This window comes from Monodelphis domestica, chromosome 2 (assembly GCF_027887165.1).
Source record: "Monodelphis domestica isolate mMonDom1 chromosome 2, mMonDom1.pri, whole genome shotgun sequence".
NCBI classification, from domain to species: Eukaryota; Metazoa; Chordata; class Mammalia; order Didelphimorphia; family Didelphidae; genus Monodelphis; species Monodelphis domestica.
In genome coordinates this window covers 129,391,347-129,418,341 of record NC_077228.1, presented here as the reverse complement: position 1 = coordinate 129,418,341, position 26,995 = coordinate 129,391,347, and the positions used below count along the sequence as shown (strand labels likewise).

General features: G+C 34.6%; 1 protein-coding gene across 2 annotated transcripts in view; it reads left to right on the top strand.

Annotated features, from left to right (window-relative positions):
- Positions 1-26,995, top strand: part of RAB3GAP2 (RAB3 GTPase activating non-catalytic protein subunit 2) — a 163,667-nt gene that overhangs the window by 33,600 nt on the left and 103,072 nt on the right. For both annotated transcript variants that reach the window (XM_001375614.5, XM_016430178.2), the window contains exons 3-13: positions 3,589-3,712; positions 6,640-6,721; positions 8,431-8,478; positions 8,559-8,634; positions 9,034-9,135; positions 11,692-11,791; positions 13,458-13,556; positions 16,886-17,034; positions 20,605-20,684; positions 20,802-20,891; positions 23,780-23,919. In XM_001375614.5, coding sequence (XP_001375651.1) covers positions 3,589-3,712; positions 6,640-6,721; positions 8,431-8,478; positions 8,559-8,634; positions 9,034-9,135; positions 11,692-11,791; positions 13,458-13,556; positions 16,886-17,034; positions 20,605-20,684; positions 20,802-20,891; positions 23,780-23,919 — 1,090 coding nt within the window. The remainder of the gene's footprint in view (positions 1-3,588; positions 3,713-6,639; positions 6,722-8,430; positions 8,479-8,558; positions 8,635-9,033; positions 9,136-11,691; positions 11,792-13,457; positions 13,557-16,885; positions 17,035-20,604; positions 20,685-20,801; positions 20,892-23,779; positions 23,920-26,995) is intronic.

The following is a 26,995-nucleotide window of genomic DNA, read 5'->3' as shown; positions in this document are numbered from 1 at the left end:
TTCTAATATGGGATATCATAAATAGATGAGGAAATAAGGGAAAAAAGTATGAAGCTAATAAATACAAGATGGAGGGAAAAGACATTAATAGTTTAGGAGATTTAAAAAGGTTTCACGTAGAAGGATTGTACTTGAGCTATGTTTGAAGGAAAAGAAGATTCTATTAAGAGGGAGGTGTGAGCAGTGAGAGGACATTCTAGGAATTGAGGATAGTTACTGCCAATACACAGATGAACAAGATGGAATGGAGAGAAGGCCAGTGTGGCTGGATTCCAGATTAAAGAAAAAGGAGTGATGTTCAGTGAGTCTGGGAAGATAGATTGAGACCATGTGTGAAGAACTCTAAAGCTAAACAGAGGTGTTTATATTTTATTGTAAAGATTGTAGTAGCCAAGACTTGCCTTTTTTTTTTTTAGTTGGAAAATGGCATGATCAGACATTCAAGTTAGGAAAATCATTTTGACTTTTTGGTGGTGGAGGATAAACTGGATTCTACTTGAAGGTTGTGTAGGGCATGAACCCACTGATTCAAAAAAAAAAAGACTCAGATCACAAAGCAGCAGGCCAAAGGCAAAGGGTGTCTGCAACAGAGATGTAACTGCTGGGAGGCACCTGCTGAGTTTAAGGCAGGTGTTTAAGTATAGTTTCAAGGAGGAGATTTTCCTTGGGCACTCACAATCTAGCAACCAATCCTCTCCTCCTCCAGCTTGTGATCATTTCCCTAAATCTAAAGTTTAGGCCTGATCTCTAAAACTCCCATGCTTCACTGTTATCTTCAGGATCAAGGAAAAGGTCTTTCTTTTAATCATTTAACTTATTCCCTTCTTAAATTTCTTATCTTTAGATTTGTCTAAGACTTTACACTTTATTTCCTTTCACTCATTCTACATTCTGGCAACACTGGCCTATTTTTTGTTCCTTAAATAAGTCACTCCATATCTGTCACCAAACCATTGCACTGGCTGCCCCTTATGCCTGAAATGCTCTCTCTTCTCACCTCACTATCTAATTTTACTTCAAGATCCAGCTCATAGTCTATCTTTTACGGAAGGCCTTTCTTGGTCCACTCAGCTGCTAGTACCTCCTTTTGAGATTAACTTTCATTTACTCTGTAGGGATCTGCCTTCTGGCTTCCATATTTGTCAGAGGGCCCATCTTTCATTGTCCAGATCTCTGTCTTCACCTTAGAACTTCTCTACTTTCTTAGAGGCCATTTCCCTTCAGAACACCCCTAACTCTACTTCCCCACTTCTTTTAATTCTACCTTCCCCACCTTTTAATTCTACCTCCTGACTCTTGATAGGACTCCTTCAAACCAAACTTCTACCTGTTCCTGCTTGCTGAGAAGTGAATCTACCATTTGAACCTTGAAAAAGGACCTAGAACAGTCTACTTGTATGTCCTTGACTAGGTTTTTTGCAACCACTACTGGTGCCCTACCTAGGCTCTTTCCTCAATGGTTAGCACACAACATTCACACCTCCTCATAATCTCTTCATTCCAATGCTTGCTTCTAAATGCCTATCTGCTGATGTACAAACCCCATTCTCCAATCCTCAATTGCCAGTCCCTTAATCGTATTTTATCAACCTTATCCCTCCAGCATCACACTTCACACCTGCCTATACCCCTTTGCTATGCTCTATGGAACACCTCCTTTATAATTTAAAAACTTTTCTTTCATCTTAACTCTTTAACTTCTTTATTCCTTTCCATCTTCTCACAATGTCACCCAATTGCTCCATATTGACACTGCATCCCTACCACCCTTGCCAGTGATGCATGTATTTTTACTCATACATTCTCCTACCTTTCTCACTGAGTTCAATGATTATCTAAGAGTTTGTCCACTCTAACTCATGCCTTCATCCTGTAAGAGAAGAATTTGTAAAACAAATCTTTGGCAGAAATCAGCTGCAAAGAAGGGAGGAGGTGCAAGAAGACAGAAGCTCAGAGTGCTCAAACTGATCTCTGGGACACTCCTCCAGCTGAGAGCCTGAGAAGAAGGTCTCCTAAGCTTGGGTCCCTCTGGATATCAACTGTTTCCTAGTGAAGCCCTGAAATCTCTCACTTAGCTTAAGATATCATAGACTGGGACTTTGAAGGAAGCCGTCTATGGAGAAATCTCTCCAAAGATCAGTTCTCCAGCTCTCTCCCTAACTTGTCCTGGACCCCGTTACTCAAGCTAGATTAGCTCAGGAATAAGGGCCATACCAGCAGCTGACCAGAAGAGGGGTCAAGGCCAAGAGCCTGGACCCCGAGATTTGGGGTGGGGTCAGTCTGCCAGTCAATAGGGATTCCTGCTACCCACTTTCCTACCTAATACCTTCATCTCTTCTTTCCCTGTGTGAACCCAAATAAAGTGTTTACTATTTAGATCAGGCCTGCCTAGGTCCTGACACTAAGGAAGGGGACTGAAGATTTGGGGAGAACCATACCTCTCCCCCAAAGGGAGGTGTTAGCTCAGGATCCTAGAGATCCAAACAACTAGATCCAAGGAGCAATCCTCTCCCCTGGACAGAAGAGTAACCCCAGGTCTTGGGGAGAAGGGGGGAGAAGAAGTGGCAGTTGGTGTACTTGAAGGACCCAGAGACAGGAAGGTCCATCTTGTCCCTCAACAATAGCTGAGACCAGGAAGGGAAGCTGTGTGCCATTTCACCAAAGCTCTTTCCTCTAGTGCTTAACCTCCATCTCCCAGAACCACTCTCAGAGGAGACATACTTTGTCCCTCAAGGAGACAAAACTTAACCTCCATCTCCCAGAACCACTCTCAGAGGAGACATACTTTGTCCCTCAAGGAGACAAAACCTTCCCCAAGGGGAAGAGAGGGGAAGATCAATCTCTTCCCCCTCTTCATTCTCTCAACTCTCTCTCTCCCTCCATTTTCTCTGTGGGTGTGTGTGTTTCCTTTCTGACCATACATTACAATCCTCTATATTAACATCCCCTTACATACCCTAACTTTCCACTTGTTCATTCTGCTTTATTACTATGATATACTCCTCTACTCTAGCTAAACTATACACATAGATGGTTATAATTATCTATATATGTTCTCCTAACTCCATTCCTTTCTGGAACCTCCCTTCTGACATTGTCTTCTATTTACATTGTATATTTCCTATATAAATATTAAAATGTGAACTTCTTGAGAGAGCAGAGATGGGTTTTGTCATTCTTTGTATTCCTAGAATTAATGCCTGACAAGTAATTAGCACTTAAGAAATACTTATGGTCTTATTAAATGATTAGTTGATTTATTTACATGTCTTCATGAATGGGAGCTTCCTAAAGGCAGGGACTGGCTTTGCTTTCCCTTTTATCCTTTCTGCTTAACATGATGTTAGCACATAGTGTTTAATAAATGCATGTTGACCAAATGACTATTTACGTAGCTTTGCTAGTTGTTATCTTGGAAAGTCAGGAATAGGGCCTAGAGAGAATAGGACATAGGTAAATGGGCAGAGGGATAATGAAGCAGAGGGAATATGGGACTCTGGGAGCAGAAGACCTATTTAGGATATCACTGTTGAGGACACATGCAAAAAACCACAATCTTTTGTTTTTATTTTCCTCCCCCCTCTATAGGAAGAAGAAGAGACTACTTGTAAGAGTCAAAAATCATACTGGCTTCAAGACTGTGTTTTATCCTTATCTCCAACTAATGATCTCATGGTGATTGCTCGGGAACAAAAAGCTGTGTTTCTAGTGCGTAAGTATATTCTTTAATTTGTTGGAATCTCTTTAGTTCAAAAAATGAAATTTTCACTATTGGCTTAAATTATGGATTATGCTTTGAATGCTATGATCTAGTACAGTTTATTTCAGTTGAGGTATGGTATTGCTCAGCTGTGCCATTCAAGATCTAGAGGTTGATAAGGCTTATCCTCTAGAATGTAGTGGAAGATCTTGTCAGTATCTTATTATGTTAAAAGAATTATTTGTTTTAGGCAAAGGTTTTCAATTTATGATTAGGGTTTGAAATTCTAACATGAATTTGGAAGATACACATTAAATTTAACTTCCCATCATGTGCAAAACACTATTCTCAAAGCACTGAGGATAAGAGATAAAAATGAAATAATCCTTAACTTCAAGGATGTTCTGGTGTAGAAATGACAAGTTTTAATAGTCAAAATAGTATCAAGGCAAGTTATAAAAGAGCTGAAAAGAGGCAACAGGGAGCTTACATTCTATTAAGGAAGGCAACATTTTCCTATAGAAGCATATACAAAAAAGAAGGTAATTTTGGAAAGAATTTACTAGAAGGTAGAGAGAGCAAGTGAGACTTTATGTAGAAGAAGGCATTTAGCTTTGGACACAAACTGTGTGACTCTGGCCTTAATTACTGTCAACTTTAGTGTCCTCATCTGTAAAAAGGGATAATGATAGTACCTACCTCCATATATATGTGTGAGGATCAAATAAGATAATACATGTAAAGAGCTTTCAAAACCTTAATGCTCTATGTAAATATTATTTCTATTTAGCTAGCCATTATTATTATTAATTATAATTGATAGCCAATTAAAAGACATGGAAATAGAAGATTCCCTTATCAGTGAGGAACAGGAAGAAGGCTACTTTGACTGGAACATAGCATGTATGAAAGGAGTAATGTATAATAAGGCTAGAAAAGTAGATTGAAGCCAGGTTGTGAATGTTCAGTGTACCATACTTTTTAAATGCCAAACAGAGCAATTTGCATTATTTTTATAATTACATTATACAGATAACTGGGAGTCACTGGACTTTATTGACATGGGTTTGACATAGTCAGACATGTGCTTTAGGAAAATCACTTGGACAACTGACTGTAGGATGCATTGGAGAGGGAAAAGATTTGAGATAGGGATACCAATTAGGAGATTACCAAAGTTCTGATAAGAGTAATGAAGACCTGAACTGATAAATTAGTGGCCACATAAGAAAGATAGACAGATAAAGCTATCAAGATAGGAATGATAAGATCTGGCAGTTTATTGACTACTTGGGATGAGTGAAAGTGAGAAGTTGAGGATGACACTAAGGTTATGAATCTGGTGGTTAGTTAGAAGGATATTGATGCACTCAGGAGAAATTTAGAACAGAGGTGGTTTGGGAGAAGATAATGATTTCCTTTTGGACATACTGAGTCTAAGGTTTCTTTGAGACATCCAATTTGAAATGTCTAATAGGCTGTAGAGTGGGACTGGACATCAAAAGACATCTCGGACCGGATATGTAGATGGTTGCATATACCTATTGTTCTCCATCAGAACGTAAGCTTCTTGAGGGCAGGGACTATTTTTGTCTTTCTTTGTATCACCTGTGCTTAGTTAGTACTTTACTTTACACATAGTAAATGGTTAATAAAAATGCTTTTTTTTTTCATTGAATGATCTGGAAGTTGTCTACATAAAGATGAACATAAATCCCATAGAACACGATGAATTCATTGAGTAGCTATAGAGAAAGCAAAGAATTGGATCCAGGACAGAGGCATGAGATACACCAATAGTTAGGTGTGATACTAGATAAAATTTCTTGAGATTAGAATTGTTGCTTCTTCATTTGTATCCTTTTATCTGGCATGGTGACTTGCTTATTGATAAGCATGTGATTGATTTTTATTAAATAAACCAGATCTCTTGACACTGTACTTCTGTATACTTTGAACATTGTCTTTTCTTCTTTGACTTCTCTTGCTACCAGCTTTCTAATCTTTACTAATTCTTTCCTTTCTCGATCTTGTCAGATCAATCTTAAATCCTAAACTAAATGGCCTAGTCATGCTCTCGACCATTATTTATTTTCCTTTCTATGATGCCAAAAATTGGCCTTTTCATACTTTCTCTATGAAACTGTGACTTTCCTAGCAGAGTGACATCATCTTCTTCTGAACTCTACTAGAAGTTATCTATCTGTTCAATGCATTTGGCATATAACTTGTGCTGCTTTTGTGTTGTTAGTTGAGCTTTTGAAGTATATATTTTAATCCTCTGAACTATATTTCAACTCCTTAAAGACAGGAATTATGCCTCATATTACTTTTTTTTTTAACTGTTACTTTCTGTTTTAGAAACAATACTTTGTATTGGTTCCAAGGCAGAAGAGTGGTAAGGGCTAGGCAATAGGGGTGAAGTGACTTGCCCATGATCATACAACTAGGAAGTATCTGAGGCAAATTTGAACCTAGGACCTCCCATCTTTAGGCCTGTCTCTCAACTCACTGAGCCATCCAGCTGCCTCCCTCATCTTACTTTATATTACCACTAGGATCTCTGGCACAAATGTTCAATTTGTTCCTTGACTAAGCTTATAGGGGGAGGTAGAGTTAAAAAAAAAAACAGTTAAACTTTACAATCTATTGTCAGGACAAATGCTTCCAATGTATAAAAACAACCAAAACCTGTCAACAGTACTCTTAGCATTAAAAATAAAAAGTAGCATGTCTTATCTACATGCTGGAAACTTTTCTTCTGAAGTTTTAATAAATACAAGGTAGTAGATTAGAAAGGATATCATATTTAAGATGTTCCAAAGTAACAATGCATTATTTGTAAAACTATTTTAAAGAGAAAGCACATTTTTTATTGAAAGGTTTAACATACTTGTATTTTGTGAATTGTTATGTAGACTGATATCTTTTTTTTTCAGCAAAATGGAAATATAGTGATAAAGGAAAAGAAGAAATGCAGTATGCTGTTGGTTGGAGTGGTTCTCTAAATGTTGAAGAAGGGTAGGTAACAAGTAACAATCTCTTTTGTTATAGATCTGAGACTGTTGGTTTGATCTGCAAAAAATGTAGTAAAGGTCAAAAAGTATTCAGATACTACTACAACTTCCTTGAAACTGACATGAAAGTATAACTTTCCTAGAAACTTTGTTATTTATTAACACTGCCTCATTAGAAAATTACTTGTGTCAAAGAAGAAAATTTGATTCCTTTTGGAATAGTCTTGAAAGTTTTGAAGTAATGCAAAATTCTTTTTACAATCTAATATTCTTACAAGAATTCAGGAAGTCATTTATATCCTCTAGCCTATCAATACCTGAAGAAAAATATGTCATTTATTTCTAAGATCTTTAAGGGTTTGACTTGTAGAGGCTACTTAATATAATAGATTTCCCCTACCTAGTGAAAAATTCTGAACTGAACTCTTAGCATGGAAGGGAAGAGAAGAGGGAGGAAAGAATAAGGAGAGGAATGAAAGAAGGAAGAGGAAAAAAAGAAAGAAGGAATCAAGTATTTTTAAAATGTCTACTATTTGCTAGACATTGAGCTAAATACTCTACAAATATTAACTCTTTTAATCCTCAGAAAAATCCTGGAAGGTAGGTAATATTATGGTCCCCTTTTTACAGTTGAGAAAACGGAGGCAAGTGGTTAAGTGACTTGCACAGGATCAGAAAACTAGTAAGTGTCTCAGAGAATATTTTAACTTGGTTCTTTCTGCTTTCAGGTCCAATGCTCCATCCACTGTTCCAGATTATACTGCAACTAGCATAGGAGGGCAGGAAACTTGACAATTAAAATTTCTATGCTTCAAAGCTTCCTCTTGGGAATTAATGAGTAATTATGTAGAATTGAGTTCAGTTATCATAGGAAATGCACATTTGTTTTCAAATCATTTAAACCATATACTATAAATAAAGACATTTAATCTTTACCCAAAATAAAGTACATTGTTTCATTGAGTCTTGAATTTTTTTTATTCTAGTACTAGTGGTGGCAGAAAGGTTTATGATGTTTATGTGAATTAGTAATGAGTATGGACTTGTTGAAATAGTTAGGATATGATTGGGTGAAGGAGGAGAGTGAATAGTTGCCCTTTGGAATTTGATGGTTTATCACCCCTGACTATCTGGTAGAATCTCAGCTTATTGGAAAATGAGATTAGTTTCCTTTGGGAATTAGTATACTTGCTTTATAGTTCTAGGATAATGAGAAAACCTAATAGGCTTTAGCAACATGGTTGGGATATTTCTTGTTTTTCTAAAGACTGATAATGTCTGTGGAATTGGACCATGCACAGAAAAAACAAGGTAGTGAGTCCCAATTAATGCAAAACATGGATTCCAAGAAGTGATTGCATTATTTAAATTCACCCTACATCTTTCCTTCGGTTTGTAACCAATTGTCATATTTCACATAATTATAAATTTTAATAGTGTGAATTCAAATACATGTCACCACTTCATGGGATTCCTTTTCTGTACTACTTGAGACCTACGTACATGACTGGTCCTCAGCATCCCTGTCCCTCTTTTTAATCCTTTATCAAATTACATAAAGCATTTTGCAAACCTTATTGTGCTAGATAATTACTAGCTACCATCACTACTCTTACTACTACTACCATGAATACATAAAACAATATTATTTACTTGAAACAATAAAACAAATTAAATCTTAATTTTTCATAAAATGTAATTTTTTTTTTTTAGGGAATGTGTAAGTAGTGCCTTGTGTATTCCATTGGCAAGTCAAAAGAGGTAAGAACAAGTAAAAAGTATTTTTGTCTTTCATTTATTTTATAGGGTATTTAATTTTTGTGGCATTTTGGTTTCAACAGGAGCTCCACTGGCCGTCCTGACTGGACTTGCATTGTGGTGGGCTTTACTTCTGGTTATGTTAGATTCTACACTGAGGTGAGTTATTTGTTTACAGTATTATTTTACTTTTCCTAGAGAATCTATGAAGTGTATTATCTTAATTTTTTTTTTTATGTTAGCTGGTGAGTATCCTAACCACTTGACAAGAAAGTATAGGCAACAATGGTAAAACAAAGGGCAAAGATGAGGAATTTTTGCATAGTTGCTCTAATTCTTTAAGGGAAAAGGGGCAAGTGGGAGAGAGTAGGGTTTGGGAAAAGGACAAGAGGAATAACTAGGGTCTGGGAAATTTTGTAGGGAAGTGATACTACAGAAATATTTGTTCTTATTAAATAGATGCTCTTTATAAGCATGGATTATTTTTAAGATGAGATGAAATATATATACATATAATTTCATATATGCACATACATATCCATTATGATTTCCTTCTAGAATGGTGTATTGTTGCTTGCACAACTTTTGAATGAAGACCCTGTGCTACAGCTAAAATGCAGGACTTATGAAATCCCAAGACATCCTGGAGTTACAGAGCAGGTCAGCAGATAAACAAACAAAAACAAAACAAACTAATGGCATTAGTCTGGAGCAATTAATTCCCTGTTTCTTTGTGGAGACAAAATTTAGGAGTTTTTGACAGTTGACAAAGCTGTTTCAGACTACAGCTGTAATATCTTTTCAATTAAATGCAGAAAATTTTAGGTGTCCCTTTGTTTAATGGAATGTTACATATTCTATTTTAGAGTGTAATTTTTACAAGTCTTCAACTTCTTACTGTTTGTAACATTTAACAAATTTTTAAAAATTTCCCAAGGGAAAAAGAAGGTTCAAATGTGGAGAATAATTATGGTATTACATACCTTTACATAATTTTTTCTCTCAATCATCTTTTGTGGCAATAGTCAAATAAAATTATCTTTAGAAAAGATATAGAAGTTTCCAATAATATAATTAATCCCATATTATTCAATACTGTTATATTATAAAGTGATTGTTGACCTATCGAGATATACAATTAGTTGTAATAGATATTTATAATATTTTCAGAAGATGAAACACACAAAATAAGCATTTTTATACCAAATATCCAAAGTTGTAAAATAGAAAAGACCTTATTATGCCAAGTTTGCTTCAAGATAAAATCATCAACTAATAAAATTTCTGTTTTGATTTGATCTATTATTAAGCACTTTATATGTCTGTTCATCCTTGTGTTAAAGTGCTTTGGTAGATTCAAAAGGAGTAGAAGACTAGTCTTACTATTCAGAAGACTGCAGAGACAGAGGGAGTTCCTGGGTTCAAATCTAGCCATAGACAGTTACGATCCAAGGCAAATCACTTAACCCCCATTGCCTAACTCCTACTGCTCTTCTGCCTTGGGTCTGATTCTTAGTATTGATTCTAAGACAGAAGGTAAGGGTTTTTTAAAAAGTCAAGTAGAGAAGTTTAGATATGGTACAGGAGTCAGTAGGGATACTTCTAAAAGGATTCTGAATAGAAGAGTGATATGGAATTCATATCATGGAAGATAATTGAATTTAAAAGCTCTGTATAGAGTAGATTGGCAAAGAAAAATGGAATCGGGAATAACAGTTAATTGTTGTACTAATACAGGTATGAGTTGTTGAGAAATTGTATTCATGGGTTAGCTAGGTGGCTCAGTAGATTGAAAGCCAGGCTTAGGGATGTGAGGTTCTGGGTTCAAATCTGGCCCCAGACACTTCCTAGTTGTGTGACACTGGGCAAGTCACTTAACTCCCATTGCTTAGCCCTTACCACTCTTCTGCCTTGGAAACAATACATAGTATTTATTCTAAAACAGAAGGCAAGGGTTTAAAAAAAAACACCAGAATAGAAATTGTATTCATATGATAGCAGTAGTATAGGGAATAATTGAGAGTGATTCTCTGTCACTGACTATTGACTGACCTTGGGCAAACTTTGTCATTTGTAAAATAAGGGAATGAGATGAGCTGTAAGGTCTGTTCAATGTGTCTTACATTCTACAGTTGAAACTAGAGACATTTTAAAGACAGAATCAATAGGACTTGGTGAATATTTGGATTTAGGAAGTAAAATATTGGTTTTAGATAGAAAAGTTTGGAAGGAGTTGGTTTAGAAAAAGAAAATAGATCAGTTTTAGATTATTGAATTTAAAGTTGATGGCACCATTTGAAAGAGATGATGTTATTTGAAGACTGTGGTTCAAGTAAGAATACAAAACAAAGATTTGTAAGTTTAGAGTTCAATAGTAGTATTTATAAGAATGGATGACCATTAAGGAAGAGGAGTAAAGAAGGAAATAAATGGAGATAAAAGTAGGAGGAGAACTGAATTGGAGACAATTTATAGAAAGCGGGAAGGAATAGTGCTGAATATTCAGAAAATGTGCTGTAGTGACAAGGAGAATATTAAAATCATAGAATTAAGAATTTAGGTCTAGAAAGACCTTAGAAACCATCTACTCCAATGCCTCTCCAATCAAGGAAGTTTAAGCTTCAGGAGAATGAAGATGAAGAAGAACCCATTGTACTCGCTAATAAGGAAATTATTGATAGTGATCATTTTGAAAGAATTTCTCTAGTAATGATGATGTAAGTCAGTTATATTTTGGAGTAAATATATGATAAGGAAATGAAATAGTAACTATAGACCATGGATTAGAAAAAATTGGCAGAAGTTAACTTTCAATCCTTTATATACATGACTGTAACTCGTATATTTAACTTTCTCTAGATTAAAATTTTTCAGTCCTTAATATTTTGATTCTTTTATGTGACCTGCCTTTAGTTTTCCTATTTTGGTTAAAATAAATGTAAACAAATATTTTAAAACTGTCTAGTCTAAGGCCATGATTGATCATAAATACAAAAGCTTATACTTGTCTAAAATGTTAAAGCATTGGCCAAAAATCTTCAGGAAAATTTTTCATTTATTTTCATGTCCTCTTCCTAGTATTTTTTGTTCTTGAATGCAAGAATGAGTTGTATAGCCATGGTATTTGTTTTCCTAGGTTATTCATGACATTTAGATATAATAAATAGAGCCGATGTGTCAGTGTTGAAAATTATTTTTTTCTTGTTCATTGAAAAGAATGAAGAGTTGAGCATCTTGTATCCAGCTGCAATTGTGACTATTGATGGATTCAGCCTTTTTCAGTCCCTTCGTGCTTGTCGAAATCAGGTAGCAAAAGGTAAAATTTTGATGAGACACTTAACTCTTGTCAGTGTTAACAGTTTTAATTTTGTCATGCTTATTTTACCATAATAGAAAAGAATTTCAAAGATTTCTACATGGGAAAACATTTTAGTAGCTGTTGTTGCTTTTTATTTCCTGGACCCTAAATTTCAAGAAATTTAAGTATTTTTCACTAAAATATTTCAACATGTTAAATTAACACATCCTTCTCTCTTATGACTTTAATTTTCTTTTATAATAAATCTTATAATGGTTACCTTAAATCAGTAAATCAATTTTTTCAGCAGTAAAGTAAAAGTATTTGCCTTTAATTGGAATTCTGTCTAGGCAAGGTTCTAGGAAATTACTCTTTATGTTTTTAGTTATGAAAAAATAATGTGGATATATGGTGATATCCACTATAGGAAACTGGCTTAGATACTTAATTGACTGTCTATAAGTATTTCAGTTCCCTATTGTGAAAGGAAGGCAAAGTGAACCTTCGTTCACTGGGCCAGCACACACAAGTCTTAGAGACTGATTTGTAGAAAAGTAACCTTGTTTATTTAGAAATCAAGGGTAAACTATGAGGATTGAAACACAAGGATGCCCTGATTCTAAGTCCTAAAACTCCATCCTTCAATATAAATCGATCTACACTATTTCCTCCCTGACTCTAGCTAATTTCCCCACCAAACTTTTTCTAAGCTATCTGACTACAATCATCAGTTGTTGGTATACTTGTAAATCTTCAAGGTTATCTCCAGAGTTACTCAGAATGAACCCAAGATGGCAGAGTTCACTCAGAAAAGAGTATGACTCTGAGGTAAACCACAGAGTCCACCAAGCAAGATCTCTAGGTAAAACTTCTCTTAGGCAGTGTTGGTAAAACAGCAGGTCTAGCTATATTGTTGATAAGGTGTTCCCTCTAGTGAAACAGTAATCTCCAAAGACAGTTAACAGTTATCCTCTCCCTCAAAACGTTGAAGTAGGAAATCTTAAAAGAGAGCAACATCCTTCCTCTCCCAGCTCAGGATGGGAAGTAACAGTTGCTCACTCAAGCAGCTTCCTTCAGTTCCTTGCACATTCCAAGATCTCTTCCAGGATTCTTAGAATGAGCTCATGCCAGTAGCTCTGGAGACAGTATCTACTATTCTTTACCTTTATCAAAGTTTATCTTTCTCTAATCCTATCCTTATAGTTAATATTGGTAGATACCTTTTAATAACTTGAAATATTAGGATTCTTATACTTCAAATGTGGTTTATTTTGTGCACCTATACTCTTTTCTGGTGTGAAAAAATATAGTTGTCCAATGAATTGCACTAACTATGAATTTAGTTATTTATCTGCATTATGGATCATGCATTGATGATATAGAAAAATAAGTAGATTTTCTTGACCATATTAATTGTTTTTTTGAACCCAAGTTTTACTTTTCTCTTACTATGCGAATCTTCTTAACTTTACAGAGGAAACTGAATGAAAATTTAGCTGTGCCCAATGATCTGGCATGATAGTTAGTTAATACAGTTAGTCAACCAGCATTTATTAAGTACTATGTGCCAAGCATTTATTTGAGACAAATTGTAAATATCTATGTATATACAAGTTGTAGTCAGAATAGATGGAAGGCAGTTTTAGAGGGGAGGTACTAACATCTTTAATTCTTAATTCTACAGCAACAGCATCAGGTAATGAAAACATACAGCCACCACCTTTAGCTTATAAGAAATGGGGACTACAGGATATTGACACCATAATTGATCATGCAAGTATTGGTAAGCATTAGTATGGAAATTTTAAAAAATTACTTCAGTAGTATTTATCTATTGATTCTCATTTCATTCTAATTAGGATGCTAGCACCCATTATGTGGTGCTTAAAAGAGTATAATAGTCAAGCAAGAAATAAATATATTGCCATTTGGATGAGGAAGTTGAGACTCAGAGAGTCAACAAATATTTATTAAGCGCTTACTATGCAGTAGACACTGGGCTAAGTGCTAAGAATACTCAGAAAGGTAAAAACAGAACCTTCTCTCAAGGAGCTTAAATTATTATTTTTTAAAACTCTTTCCTTCTGTTTTAGATAGATACTAAGTATCTTTTCCAAAGCAGAAGAGTGATAAGGGCTAGACAGTGGAGGTTAAGTGACTTGCCCAGGGTCTAGGAAGAATTTGAAGCCAGATCTGAATCCAAGACCTTACATCTCCAGGCCTTTCTCTATCAACTAAGCCACCTCACTGTCCCATAAGAAACTTCCATTCTCTTGGGGAAGATAACATGTAAATAACTGTATACTTAGAACACATATACAGGAGAGGTAGAAAACAATCTCAGAAGTGAAGGCTTTAGTGGATAAGGTGCAAGGTGAAACTTTCTGTGGAAGGTAGGATTTAAGCTGAGTCTTGAAGTAAGTCAGGAAATTTAAGAGGCAAAGGTGAGAAGGCAGAGCAGTGCAGGCATGAAGAACAGCCAGGACAAAGGCTAAGAGATGGGAGCTGGAATGTTATGGACAAGGAACAGCAATGAGGCCAGTCACAACTGGATCGTATGGAGCATAGAGGGGAGTAAAGGAAAGAAAACTGGAAAGAGGAAAGGGTCTGCCTGTAAAAGGCTTTGAATGCTAAACAAAAAAATTATATGTTTGATCTTAACTTGCAGACACTGAAGCCTTATTGAATAGGGGAGTAACATGGTAACATTAATACCTTAGAGAAATCATTGGTAACTGAGTACAGGATGGAATAGAGGCTGAGAAACAAAGTGGGAAAGTGGTGACAGTTTTGATAATTTGGGGACAAAGTGATACAGATATGAACCAATGTGGTGACTGCTTGCATGGAAGGAAGGAGACAAAAGAAATATAATAAAGATAGAAATGACAATATTTGGGGAAAAAATTGGCTTCTATTTGGGTTGAGAGTCAAGTTAAGAATGACACTTAGATTGTGAGCCTCGGTTACTAGAATGATGGAAGTGCCTGTGACAGTAGTTGAGAGGTTGAGAAGAGGGAAGGATTTGGGAGAGAAATAATGAATTCTATTTTGGATATGTTTGAGACAGAGTTATAGATATTTAAGAATTAATGAATAGGGACTGTGAGTAATTAATGAGAAGAGACTTTCTCTACAGAAAGAAAAATGCCGTTTGTGAAAAATTAATAGCTTGAAATAGTCATGCACAAGTCATATAACTTCATGTCTAAAATATTGGTGAGGCAGGTATTTTTATAGTTTTAATGTTAAACATATGACCTATACCACTAGTATAGTTTTAGAAAGTATAAGTGATAGTTGACTTATTTTTTGATAGGCCTCATTTTTCTGTAGAAATACTTAAACCTATAGATAATTTAGTCTCTCAGAAATATAATCTTCAAACTACATTCCTGTCATTAAAAAGAGATTAAACAAATTTGAACTGTAGTTACTATCTAATAAGAAGTGAAACAAAGCATTAATAACAGTGAATTAAAGCAGATTGTATAACTTGAAAAAACTTCAAATTTAATCTGTTTTAAAAATTAATAGTTTTAATTTTTTGATAGAAATTTATAACTGTTCCTAAGACTTTATTATTATTCCTTTCCTTTATCCCTTCATTCTCTTCCTCTCCTTCCCAAAAAGAGTAAATGCTATTTGAATTACTCATTCAGAATAGTATTTGTTTAACTAGATTTGAGGACTTGGCAGGAGAGAAGTTGGGGAGAAAGTAGGGCTCAGGAAAAGGTATCATGCTGTCTTTCAGATTTTCCTGTTAGGTTAAAGGGTCTATCAACCTCAGTGTGATCCTTGACTCCCCTCTCTCATTTACTACACAAATCCAAGCCTATAACAACCTGACCCCTTTCAGTCTAGAGGATCTTAAGAATAAAGGTAGAATTTGTTAGTTTAGACTCTGGTTTCTAAAGTATAAAGTATTAATGGTTATTTAGACTATATATTATATTGCTATGGTGATTATTATGAAGTCTAAGATTTTACTTGAAAGTTTTTACAATTCAATGTATATTTGCTAACTTTGTGGTGCTTCACTTTACTTTTGCCTAAGCAACAACAGCCACAACTTCTTGATTTCTGTCTTCTCTGGAGAAGAGTTAGCTTCTAGTTATGTTTTTTGTTTCAAGGTTTATACTGGCAAGTTTCTTATTTTATATTCAGCATATACACTAACATTGTGTTTTTTGGAACTATTTAAAGGGCCATAATTCAGGTAGTATTCATAGTCCTTAAATTCACCAGTGTGGTGCCTGGTAAATATGTGTAAGATTTATGAAAAAAATATTAAGTAATGAATACACTGCTTGTAGATCTAAAAATAAAATTTATTTTATAAACCTGAGTTAGGCATTCTTAGTTGTTGAAATTGGTCATCCTTGAGCATGTTTGGCAGTTTGATGATTACCCTATATGCATCAATTTACTAAATCAAAGGTCCCCTAAACAACAGATTGTGACCTATCTAGTAGATCATTTCTTACTCATCTTGTCTTGAGGAAGACAAGCACAACTGAGAGCAATGGTTTCTCTTCTCCCTTTTTCAAGGGGAGAAGGGCTCCCATTGGTGCACTTTGGAAATAAAAAGTGAAGTTATCGTCTTGTTTACAGAATAGCTTATTGTCGCTTCTTATTATAAGTATCATTTTTTAACATATTTCTTAGAATCAAGAAAACCACTAATTTTAAAGTGATTATCCTTTCAATATTTTAAAACTTTTATTGGATTACCTTTTTTGTGTTAAAACTTATCAATGAACTCTCTAGCATTTAAAAGAGATTTTTTAAAAAACTTTGTATTTTAAAGTAAAACTAAATACAGATATCATAATATCAAGAGCTAGAAGCAGACCTTATACATACTCCAGTTAAACCTATTTATTTTACAGATAAGGAAACTAAGACCCAAAGAGATTATGGTTTTCCCAATGTCACACAGCTAGTAGTAGAACTAGGATTCAAATCCAGGTCCTTTGATCTCAGATATAGTGATCTTTCCATAACTCATTACCTTGCTTTTACTATATTTAAAAATAAATCTTAACTTGAAATGTAGCAGCCTAATATAACATTACTTTAGCACATTTTAATACTATTATTTTGTCATAGGGATCATGACACTATCTCCATTTGATCAAATGAAAACTGCTTCCAATATAGGTGGATTTAATGCAGCAATAAAAAATAGTCCACCTGCAATGTCTCAGTACATTACTGTTGGGTCAAATCCATTTACTGGTTTCTTCTATGCTTTAGAGGTATGTATTCCATAAATGGTCATGATTAAGGTAAACATTGTGACTTTTCAACCTCTTTTCTTTTCCTTCCTATTTTTATATGAATAGATATCTTTGATTTATCATTCTGTTTTTGGAAATTTACTTTTACTTCCAACTTTCTAATTTCCTATATAAAAAAAGTTCAAAATTATTTTTAGCAATGTACCTTGAGAAGTTAATAATTATCTTGCAACAAAAGAGTTTAAGTATATCATATAATACACTTGATAGAAAAAATGAAGTTAAAATTCAAGAAGCTGACAGTAAATTGATTATTTGACAATATCAGAAAAATTTTAAAAAATTTTTTAACAAAGCAGATTCTTTTAGAGAAATTTTTTGTCTTATTGACATACTTGATATTTCATAGACCTAATTTGTTTCTAAGTATACTTTTTAGCCACAAAAATTATCTTTATTGCTGTAAGGTCTGATAATTAAAATCTCTCAAAGCAGAGTCATCAACAGGAAATATTGTATGTATTTTCTCTTAATAAACTCTGAAAGCCACATAATTTTTATTCAGTTTAGGAATATGGAGAAAATTTCTTATAAACCTAAAATTGGGTATGAATTATTTCTTACTGCTAATAGTTTCTAGTCTTGTCTTCTATACTGTATGTCCTTGAAATATTCATTTTATGATTCCAGTATTCTAAATTAGTTTGAGCTATACTTTCCCTCCAAATCTTAATAAACATAAGTATAATCTATAATTGTGCTTTAAATATTATCAACCTTAAAAAAATCAGACCAATTAAGTGATCAGTAAATAAATAGAGTCATTTATTCAATGTTGAGGAATTGAAATTCAGGACAACCAACTACCTTATTTAGAAATGCCCTGAGAGGAAGGGGAGAAGAGGATTCTTTCTTTATTTTTTAAACCCTTACCTTCTGTCTTAGAATCAATCCTGAGTATTGGTTCCAAGTCAGAAGAGTAATAAGGACTAAGCAATTTACATTAAGTGACTTGCCCAGGGTCAGACAGCAAGAAAGTAGCTGAGGTCAGATTTGAACCTAGGACATTTCATCTCCAGGTATCTCTGTCCCCTGAGCCACCTCACTGTCCTGAGAAGGTATTCTTATAGGGCAGTGATAGCAAACCTATGGCAAAAGTGCCAAAGATGGCACATAAGTGCTTCCAAGAGTTTGTTATTAGGAAGATAGAGGGGCTCAGAGGAGCTTCTCCCCTCCCCTTCTCCACTACACCTGAGGACTTCTTTTTCACAACCCCTGCCCCTCTGCCCAGCAGCCCAATGGGCTCGCTCAGGGGGAAGGCCTGAGGGCTACTCTCTTCCCCCTCTCTACACTCACTGAGGACATTCCTCACTTCATCCACCCCTCTGACCAGCAGCCCAATGGGAGTATTTTCTCCCTCCCCAGTGTAGGGTAAAGGGCAGGGCAGACCTGGCACTGGAGGGGCATGGCACACAGTCTCCAAAAGGTTCATCATCACTGTTATAGGGTATAGTTATGGAAAACAGAGTCTATATAGAACAATCCAACTCTGGGAAAGGAGTCAGGAAAGGAGTGAAGTGTTGAAGATGTTAAAGGATTATGTAAACAAGGTTGCAGAAATGTCATTGGAACTGTCACTGCCCAGGAGTAGGAGTGGTTAGAAACTATTGGAGTATGTAGAAGTCTTTTGGGGGGAGTTAGAAACTGCTGGTCAGAGTAGGGTAAGATCCCAGAATTTCCCAAGGGTTGACAATACCTTGGTCTTCCAGACAAAAGCAACTACTGATATCCCTTTTACTTGAAAATGTGCCAGGGGATCTGATACCATCAGATACCTCTGTTGATTCAAGGTAACTGATTCAGATCTTTCATGCTTACATATATAGAGCAACTACATTCCTCTTTCCTGAATCCCTTTCATCATTGAACTTTCACTACAAAGCTCATCAGATTTATTTCCCTTGCTCCCCCTGTATCTTAAAGGTTGTAGTAAACCAGTGTATGTGGTAGATAGGAAGGGACCTCAGGGAGAGTTTTCTTTTATATAGTAGTTAGCACTTTATCCCATACCTCAGTCTGTATTTCTCACTTTTAGGGAGATGATCATAGTGACTGCTGTTTGAAGCTTCAGAGGCAGTTCTTTGGGATTCATTGTTTTGGGTAGGACTGTTAGATAACATGGAATAGAAGGTATTCTAAGCTTTGCATTTGAGGAAGGTATCCAGGGAATGGAGTAAGAGAAAAGGCAGAAAGTGGTATATCTCTGTGACTCTTTAGCTATTACTCAACTTCCCATTTGTTTGCCATTTTCAGCTTCCCTGCTTTCATGAGTCCCTTACAATGATGCTTTACATTTTTGATAGACAAAAGGTCATTTAAGTTAGTTTTAGAAAAAGAATCAGATCTCTAGGTCAGTGTGTGTTATACTGGCAATATTGTGTAATTATAGCTTTCCTTTTATAGTGATGCTATTTTAAGAAAATAGTTTATCTTTTAAATAATCTAGTCAGACTGGCATTCTATCTGTTACTTCTTGGGCCATTTTCATAAACCCTTTAGGTATTTAAAAGAGTTGATTAATTCAGAATATATTTTTAGCTCTAAAATAATATTTCCTTAAAAATAGAACAAAATATGTAGTTTTACTGGTAGAGAGAATTTTCAATGAGGAAACTTTCTGCTGTCCTATAAATTGAAGAATTGCCTGTGTGGCACCAAAGGATTAGTGTCTTGATTTGCTCAGAATTACAAATCCAGTGTGTTCAACAGAAAGCAATGCTTTAAATAGCATAGTTAATAGAAGACACGAGATTTTTAAAAACACCCCAACTGAAATTACTTATAATGGAACTGATACTGAAATTATAGTCCTAATGCCTTTTCCTCCAAATCACAATTGCAAAAACACTTCTATTTTTTTATGTCCTCAGATTTTTTGATAGTTAAATTGAATGTCCTTCTGTTATTTGTACTTTTCATTGCCTTTAGGAGTTATACCTGAATTTTAATACCTTCCTGGGTATACAGACAATAAACTTCAGAACTGATAGTAATAACAACCCACAAAGAACTTGAAACAAGGAATATTTGCAGGGAGAGAGAAAATAAACTTCCAAATTCAGGTTCCTATGACTTCTAAGCATTGCTTCTTTTTTTAAAGTCATTAAAATTTTGGCCAAGGTCAGATTTGGCACCACTTTTCATCACTCATGTAAAAACCACAAAATTCCCAAAACTTTTTATATGTAGATATTATGAGAACTAGTTGATTGCTTTAGAAAAAACTGGGGGGAAAAAAGCAAACCAAGTTTTGGAAACAAAAAAGAGGCAATAGGCTTTTTACTAATAATTGTGTTCTTAAAAAGTAAATTTTACTTTGGAAATTGGGTTTCTCTTAAAGTAAAACTGTTACTATATCCAGGGGTGGCTGTACATTTTTATTAGACTTTATTTCTCTTCCAAAACTTTTTGAATTAAGATTATTTTGAAAGACTTTTTTTCTCTCAGATACAAAGTTTTTAATGATGGTATTCTTTTCTTATGAATTTTCTTGGATTTAAAATGTATGTTCTTCTATTATTTCCTTAGGGAAGCTCACAACCATTACTGTCTCATGTTGCTTTAGCAGTTGCAAGCAAACTGACTTCAGCTTTATTTAATGCTGCCAGGTAAGGGAATTCAAAATAATTTCAGATGTACTTAGTTTTATTTTAACTTGGAGTTTTATTTTCTGAATTTTAGTTATTTAGATCATTAATGTTATTCTTAATTCATTTTGTTTCAAGTGGCTGGCTTGGTTGGAAGAGTAAGCATGAAGAGGAAAATGTTCAGAAACAGAAACCAAAAGTTGAACCAGCAACACCATTAGCTGTAAGGCAAGTCTGATATGTAGTTTTAAAAAAATATTTTTATAAGTTCAATTTGGCTGTTGAATTTTGTAATTTTTACATATTTCCAGTTCATTTATTTTTGGTTATCCATCAGTCCACTCAGTCTTTAGAACTACTAGAATACCAATTGAAATATTTACTTTTTTCTCTCCTTGTTATAATATAAAATGAATTCAGTGAAAAAACATTAAATTTCTTTCCTAAAAAAAGTTATAATAGCATGTCACTAAAAGAAGCAACATGGCCTTGGTGTTAGGAAGACCTGAGTTCAAGTTTTGTTTCTGATTTGTACTATATGACCATGTTCAAGTTGTCTGACCATGGGAGAACCACTTTAACTCTTCAGTGATCCAGAAAGATTTTAAGATGCAGCTAAAATTGTTGATTTGCTTGGGTAGAAAAAGTTTTCTCACTAAGAGGCCTCCTCCTTGGTTAAATAACAGATCTGAAACAACAATAACAGCATAGTTACTTTGCACAAGATGTAATTATTTTGTTGAAATAATAATAGAATCAAAGCACAGTGATAAAGATATGTCAGCGTGTATCAGAGAGACAATTTGTATTACCCTGAAATTCATTAATAATATTACAGAGGCATCTATGGGTATTTATGTCTGTTTTTGTTTTCTACTCATTTACTATTGAGTAAGATAAGGTGGAGTCAGGAAAGACAATACCATTTAAATTAGATTTTCTTCTCTTGAGTATATTTTCTTTTAGAACTGTTATTTAAAGTTTATTAAGTGCATCATCTTTGAGAACCAGGAAGGATACAAAAATTTAATGAAATTATTAATTACCTGTTATGCAAAAGGTTCTATGCTAAGGCCCCTTAAATTCTTGAGTGTCAGTTTCTGTATTTAGAAAATGTGGCTCCTATTTACAGTGTCTTTTTCACAGCATTGTTTTGTGGAAAGGACCTTGTAATCCTTAAAGTACTAGAGACATGTGAGATGATAATGATGATTCCAAATATATCTACAACACAAACCTTACTCTCAAGGATTTTACAGTCTAATGGGGGGAGATAAGTAAGTACAAATAACAAGGTTATAATGGGAGAAGTGGAGAGCTTGAAAGAGTCAAGCAAAAGGCTGTTAACAGTTTGTGGATCATTTTCACTTGGGGGAAGGGATGGTAAGGGAAGGACTTCGTGGAAGAGATGGTATAAGAGTTGGGCCTTATAGGAATGGAAAGATTTCTGTAGTTGAACATTGTTGGGAGAGTCTGGTAGATCCATTCTAGTTAGTGAGGACTATGTGAACAAATACATAGAGTTCTGAGAGGGAAGAACAAGAACAGGAGGATAATCTAGTTTCGGTAAGAGATGAAGTGAAGGCTAAATTGGAGAAAGTATAGTGTGCATTAGGGAAATTAATTTAAATGACTACTTATAATAGTCTAAGAATTTTCAAAGGGCATGAATGGACTACATGTAGTGGGATGAAGTAAAGGAGAGGGATACTAGAGATATTATGGAGAAAGAAATGCCAGTTCCTGGTAACTGAATGGATGTGTACTGTGATAGAGAAGAGTCAGATGACTTTTAAGATTATGTGCCTGCATGTCTGGGATAATGATAGTGCCTTTAAGAGAAATAAAGATTAAAGGTGGGCTAGATAATAATTTGATGTGTCACATATTTAATTTGAATTGGTGGTAGAATTTTCAGAAAGAAGTATCCATTGAGCAGTTTAAAATATGGAGCTGGGCCATTTGAAGATGAAGAGAGAGATTTGGAGGTCATTTATGTAGGGATGATCATTAAAACAATGGTAATGGATGAAATTACTAAGAGAGAAAGTGTGGAGAGAAAAGGGAAAGCCTAGGACAGAACCTTAGGTAAAAACTACATTTGAGAGGTCATAGGAGTATAATGAACAAGTAAATAATATATAGAAGGAACCGTCAGACTTCTGAGGAAACAAAACACATGACAAAGTTTGTGCATCAAAGCTCACACACTTTACTCATAGGAGATCCCTCAGTCCCTCACTAAGAAATTATTTACTCCTAAAAAATGATAGATAAATCTGACAAGGATAGCTGTCTGGTTTCCAGGACTTTAGAAAATTCAAAGGGAAGAGATCCTCTGTTACAGATAGCACAATGGCAGCTAAAGGAAATGATTACTAACTGAATGAAAATAGGAAGGAGATAGAAAAAGTAGCAGACACATGAAAGTAAAAAGTATAACAATCTAATGTCATTTTGGATACATGCCTTATATAGGTCATGACAGCTTGTCACTGTAAAATATCTGTAATGTTGATCCCAAATCATCAAAAAAAGAATAAATTGTCTGAGATTTGCTTTATTTAAAAAGCCATGGAAGGCGGCAGCCATGTAGCTCAGTGGATTGAGAGCCAGGCTTAGAGATGGAAGGTTCTAGGTTCAAGTCTGGTCTCAGATACTTCTTAGCTGTGTGACCCTGGGAAAGTCACTTAACCCCCATTGCCTAGCCCTTACCACTCTTCTGCCTTGGAACCAATACATAGTATTGATTCTAAGATGGAAGGTGAGGGTTTAAAAAAAAAAAGCCATGGAAATGAGACTATATTTTAGAAGCATTTTAATTCAGATTTAAAGAAATAGTTTTAATGTTTTAAGAGAGAAACAGTTATTTGGAAAACTCACATAACCAGAAGTGCTCATTCTTTTATTTCAGATAGCCATGTTATTACCCAGAGCTCTTTGTGTGCTTTATATTAGAAGACATTCATGTTTGATTAGTCTACAAAGTGAATATTAATCTGAACCATTTCTTTTTTTTAAAGTCTAAACAAATGCACTCTTTTGTTTATGTGTTTAATAATTTTTCCTACTTCACAAGATTGTGATATGTTTTTGTGTTTTCTTTTTAATATTAGATTTGGGCTTCCTGATTCAAGGCGCCATGGTGAAAGCATATGTCTCTCTCCATGTAACACACTAGCAGCAGTAACTGATGATTTTGGCAGAGTTATTTTATTAGATGTGGCGAGGGGACTTGCAATTCGCATGTGGAAAGGTACTACCTTGGATAAGGAGTTCTTTCTTTTCACTTTTTGAACACATATTTTCCCTTTCCTCCAGCTAACTAAAATATTATATAATGAATTTGAAAGTACTCTGTTGTATTTTAACTTTATTTTTAAAAAATATTAATTATTATAGAATTGAAATATTAGATGTTTTCCATAGTTTAAATATGTACACATACATAAATGTTCAATGTATCTATGATTGCATCAATTCATAAATTCCTTCTACCAATGAAGATTCCAACTTAATCATATATAAACATATAGATAGTATAGGAGGAGCATTAGAGTCAGAAGAACATGAGCTAAAGCCCCACTTTCTACATATACTGAATGTACAACCACTGAATGTACAAGTCATTTAACCTTTTAGTGCCTCTGGAAACACTCTTAAGACTAAAGGTTACAAAAGAATACCTAATTTGCATCAATGGAGGGAATTTCCCTACTAGTACAATAAAAACTAATATATTAACCTACCTGATTCTTTCAATTGATCCTATACTATATATATTTTTAGGCCAGTCACAATTAATTTATTCCTGCAAATGAAATACTTTAAAAATCTAGTAAAGAAGTCTGCCTCTGACTGGCCAAAAGACAACTTATAAATAATGCTCATAGCAAAAGGTTAGTGATAGTTTGAATATCCCTAACAATCTATTAATCAATTAGCCAAGTTTTACTCTCAGAGTTCTTTTTAAACATATTTGTGTCACTTGTTGAAATAACAGACTATAAATTTTCTTAATATGTAAAGCTGCATTTTTTGTTCAATCAGTAAACAGTAATTAAATGCCTGTTATATACTAGGGATTGAAGATGTAAAATAAAAAATACTGCAAACTCCTGAGGAACTCATATTCTGTTGAGAGGAACAACATATATACTCATAAGTGTAAATGAAGTACACTATTTTCTTGGGAGAGACACTAGCACTTGTAATTGGGATGATTAGGAAAGGCCTCATATATGAAGTCTCATTTCAATTGGGCTTTAAACAAAATCATTGATTCTAAGAGAAAGAAGAATTTATCAGTTATGGAGGTTAACTTACAAAAAGGCGTGTATATACAAATGAAATGACATAAAAGAGGAATAGAAAGGAGACCCATTTACTTAGACTGAAGTGTATAAGAAAGGAAATAATATATAGTAAGATTGGAGAGATATGTTGGAGTCTTGTTGTAAAGAACTTTTAGTGCCAAATAAAGGAATTTGCATTTGATCCTAGAGCAGCAAAGAACAAATGAAGGGGGGCAGCTGAGTGGCTCAGTGGATTGAGAGCCAGGCCTAGAGATGGGAGGTCCTAGGTTCAAATCTGGCTTAAGACACTTCCCAGCTGTATGACCCTGGGCAAGTCACTTTGACCCCCATTGCCTAGCCCTTGCCACTCTTCTGCCTTGGAGCCAATACACAGTATTGACTCCGAGATGGAAGGTAAGGTTTTCTTTTTTTTAAAAAAAGAACAAATAAAACTTCTTGAACAGGGAAGTGACAATTTCACATTTGTCCTAGAAATATCATTTTGACAGCTGAGGAGAAAGACTGTCAGGAAAACCAATTAGGAAACTATTGTAATAGTCCTGGCCTATAGGTGATGAATGCTTGAACTAGGTTGGTTGTAGTAGTGTGGATGAGTAAAAGAGTGATTCAACTGTGGAAGATATTTTAGAGGTCGAATTATCAAGGATTGGTAACTGCTAGTGAATGAGAAAGAGGAGTTGAATCTAGATGATTCAGATTTTTCAACCCGAGTGATTAGAAAGGTGTTGGTACTCTTAACAATGGCATTTATTTCAGTAGTTCAAGTTATCTGTGATTTTATGGTATGAGTGCTCCCTCTACTGTCACACATCTCATTCCCTACATAGCTTAATCAATGATTTTTGTGAATTGTTTTGCCCTACCTTTGAATGAAGAACTTCTCTAAACTGAATTGAGATGGCCCCTAAACAACAGGAATATAGTGTGCTGCTAGGCATTTACTTCAGGCTTGTCTAGGTTGATATCTCTGCTGGTGTTAGAGCTCATGACAACCTGAGGCCTTTGAAGGCCTTTGATAGCCTACTTGCCTTGATGAGGCACTGAAGAGGGAGGCTTTTAATGGAGGGATACATAGATTTTTTTTTTTAATTCTCAATACCTTGCATTCTTTCACATCCTGATATGATAAAAACTGTTTACAGTAAGTAAACTTGTTTCATGCTGTTGAGCATCCATGGAGCTAGATATATGTCAGCATGAAAAGAATCTCTTAAATTTGCCAAGGCAGGAAATCCTTACATCTACATAAATCACAGCCCAATTTTACTATTTTAGAGAGTTGCCTGAGTCTCACAGAGGTTAAGCAACTTCTGCAGCATCACATTATGATTTAATGAGTGTCAGAAGTTAGATTTGAACTTTAAGGCTCCCTGACTTGAAGTTATTCATTCTGCTACCATATCTCCCTGATATAGTTAGTAGTCACTTAATTAACACTTACTAAATTGATTTGCATTAGGTAAAATCATGTTTTACAGGCCAAAACCAAGTTTTATCTTTTTTTGTTTATTCATTTTGTGTAGCACCTAATTTGCCAGGTGCCACACAAGCTTAAAAAATACTTGCTTACCATTTCCTATTACTGAGTTCTGTGTTTATAACAAAACACTTCAATAATTTCATTCAAATTCAGTTTGGTTTTTTTGCTTTAATAACTTTTGTATAGAATCTGGTTAAATACTTATAAGTAGTATTAAACTATTGGACTTCTTTTAGTATTCCCTGTCTTTATATCTTTCAAAGAAGTCCAATAGTTTAATAAGGTATTTGTTTAATGAATATTTATGGAGTACTTATTATGTATAAGGTCTTTGAAGAACACAACATAATGTAAGACAACGTCACTGCCTTTTAAAAACTTTATGGCATAATAAGGAAGATCAATTCCTTGCTACAATGTGAAGTGATAGATTGACGGATGGATGGATAGATAGACAGACAGACAGATAGATAGATAGATAGATACATAGATAGATAGATAGATAGATAGATAGATAGATAGATAGATAGATAGAT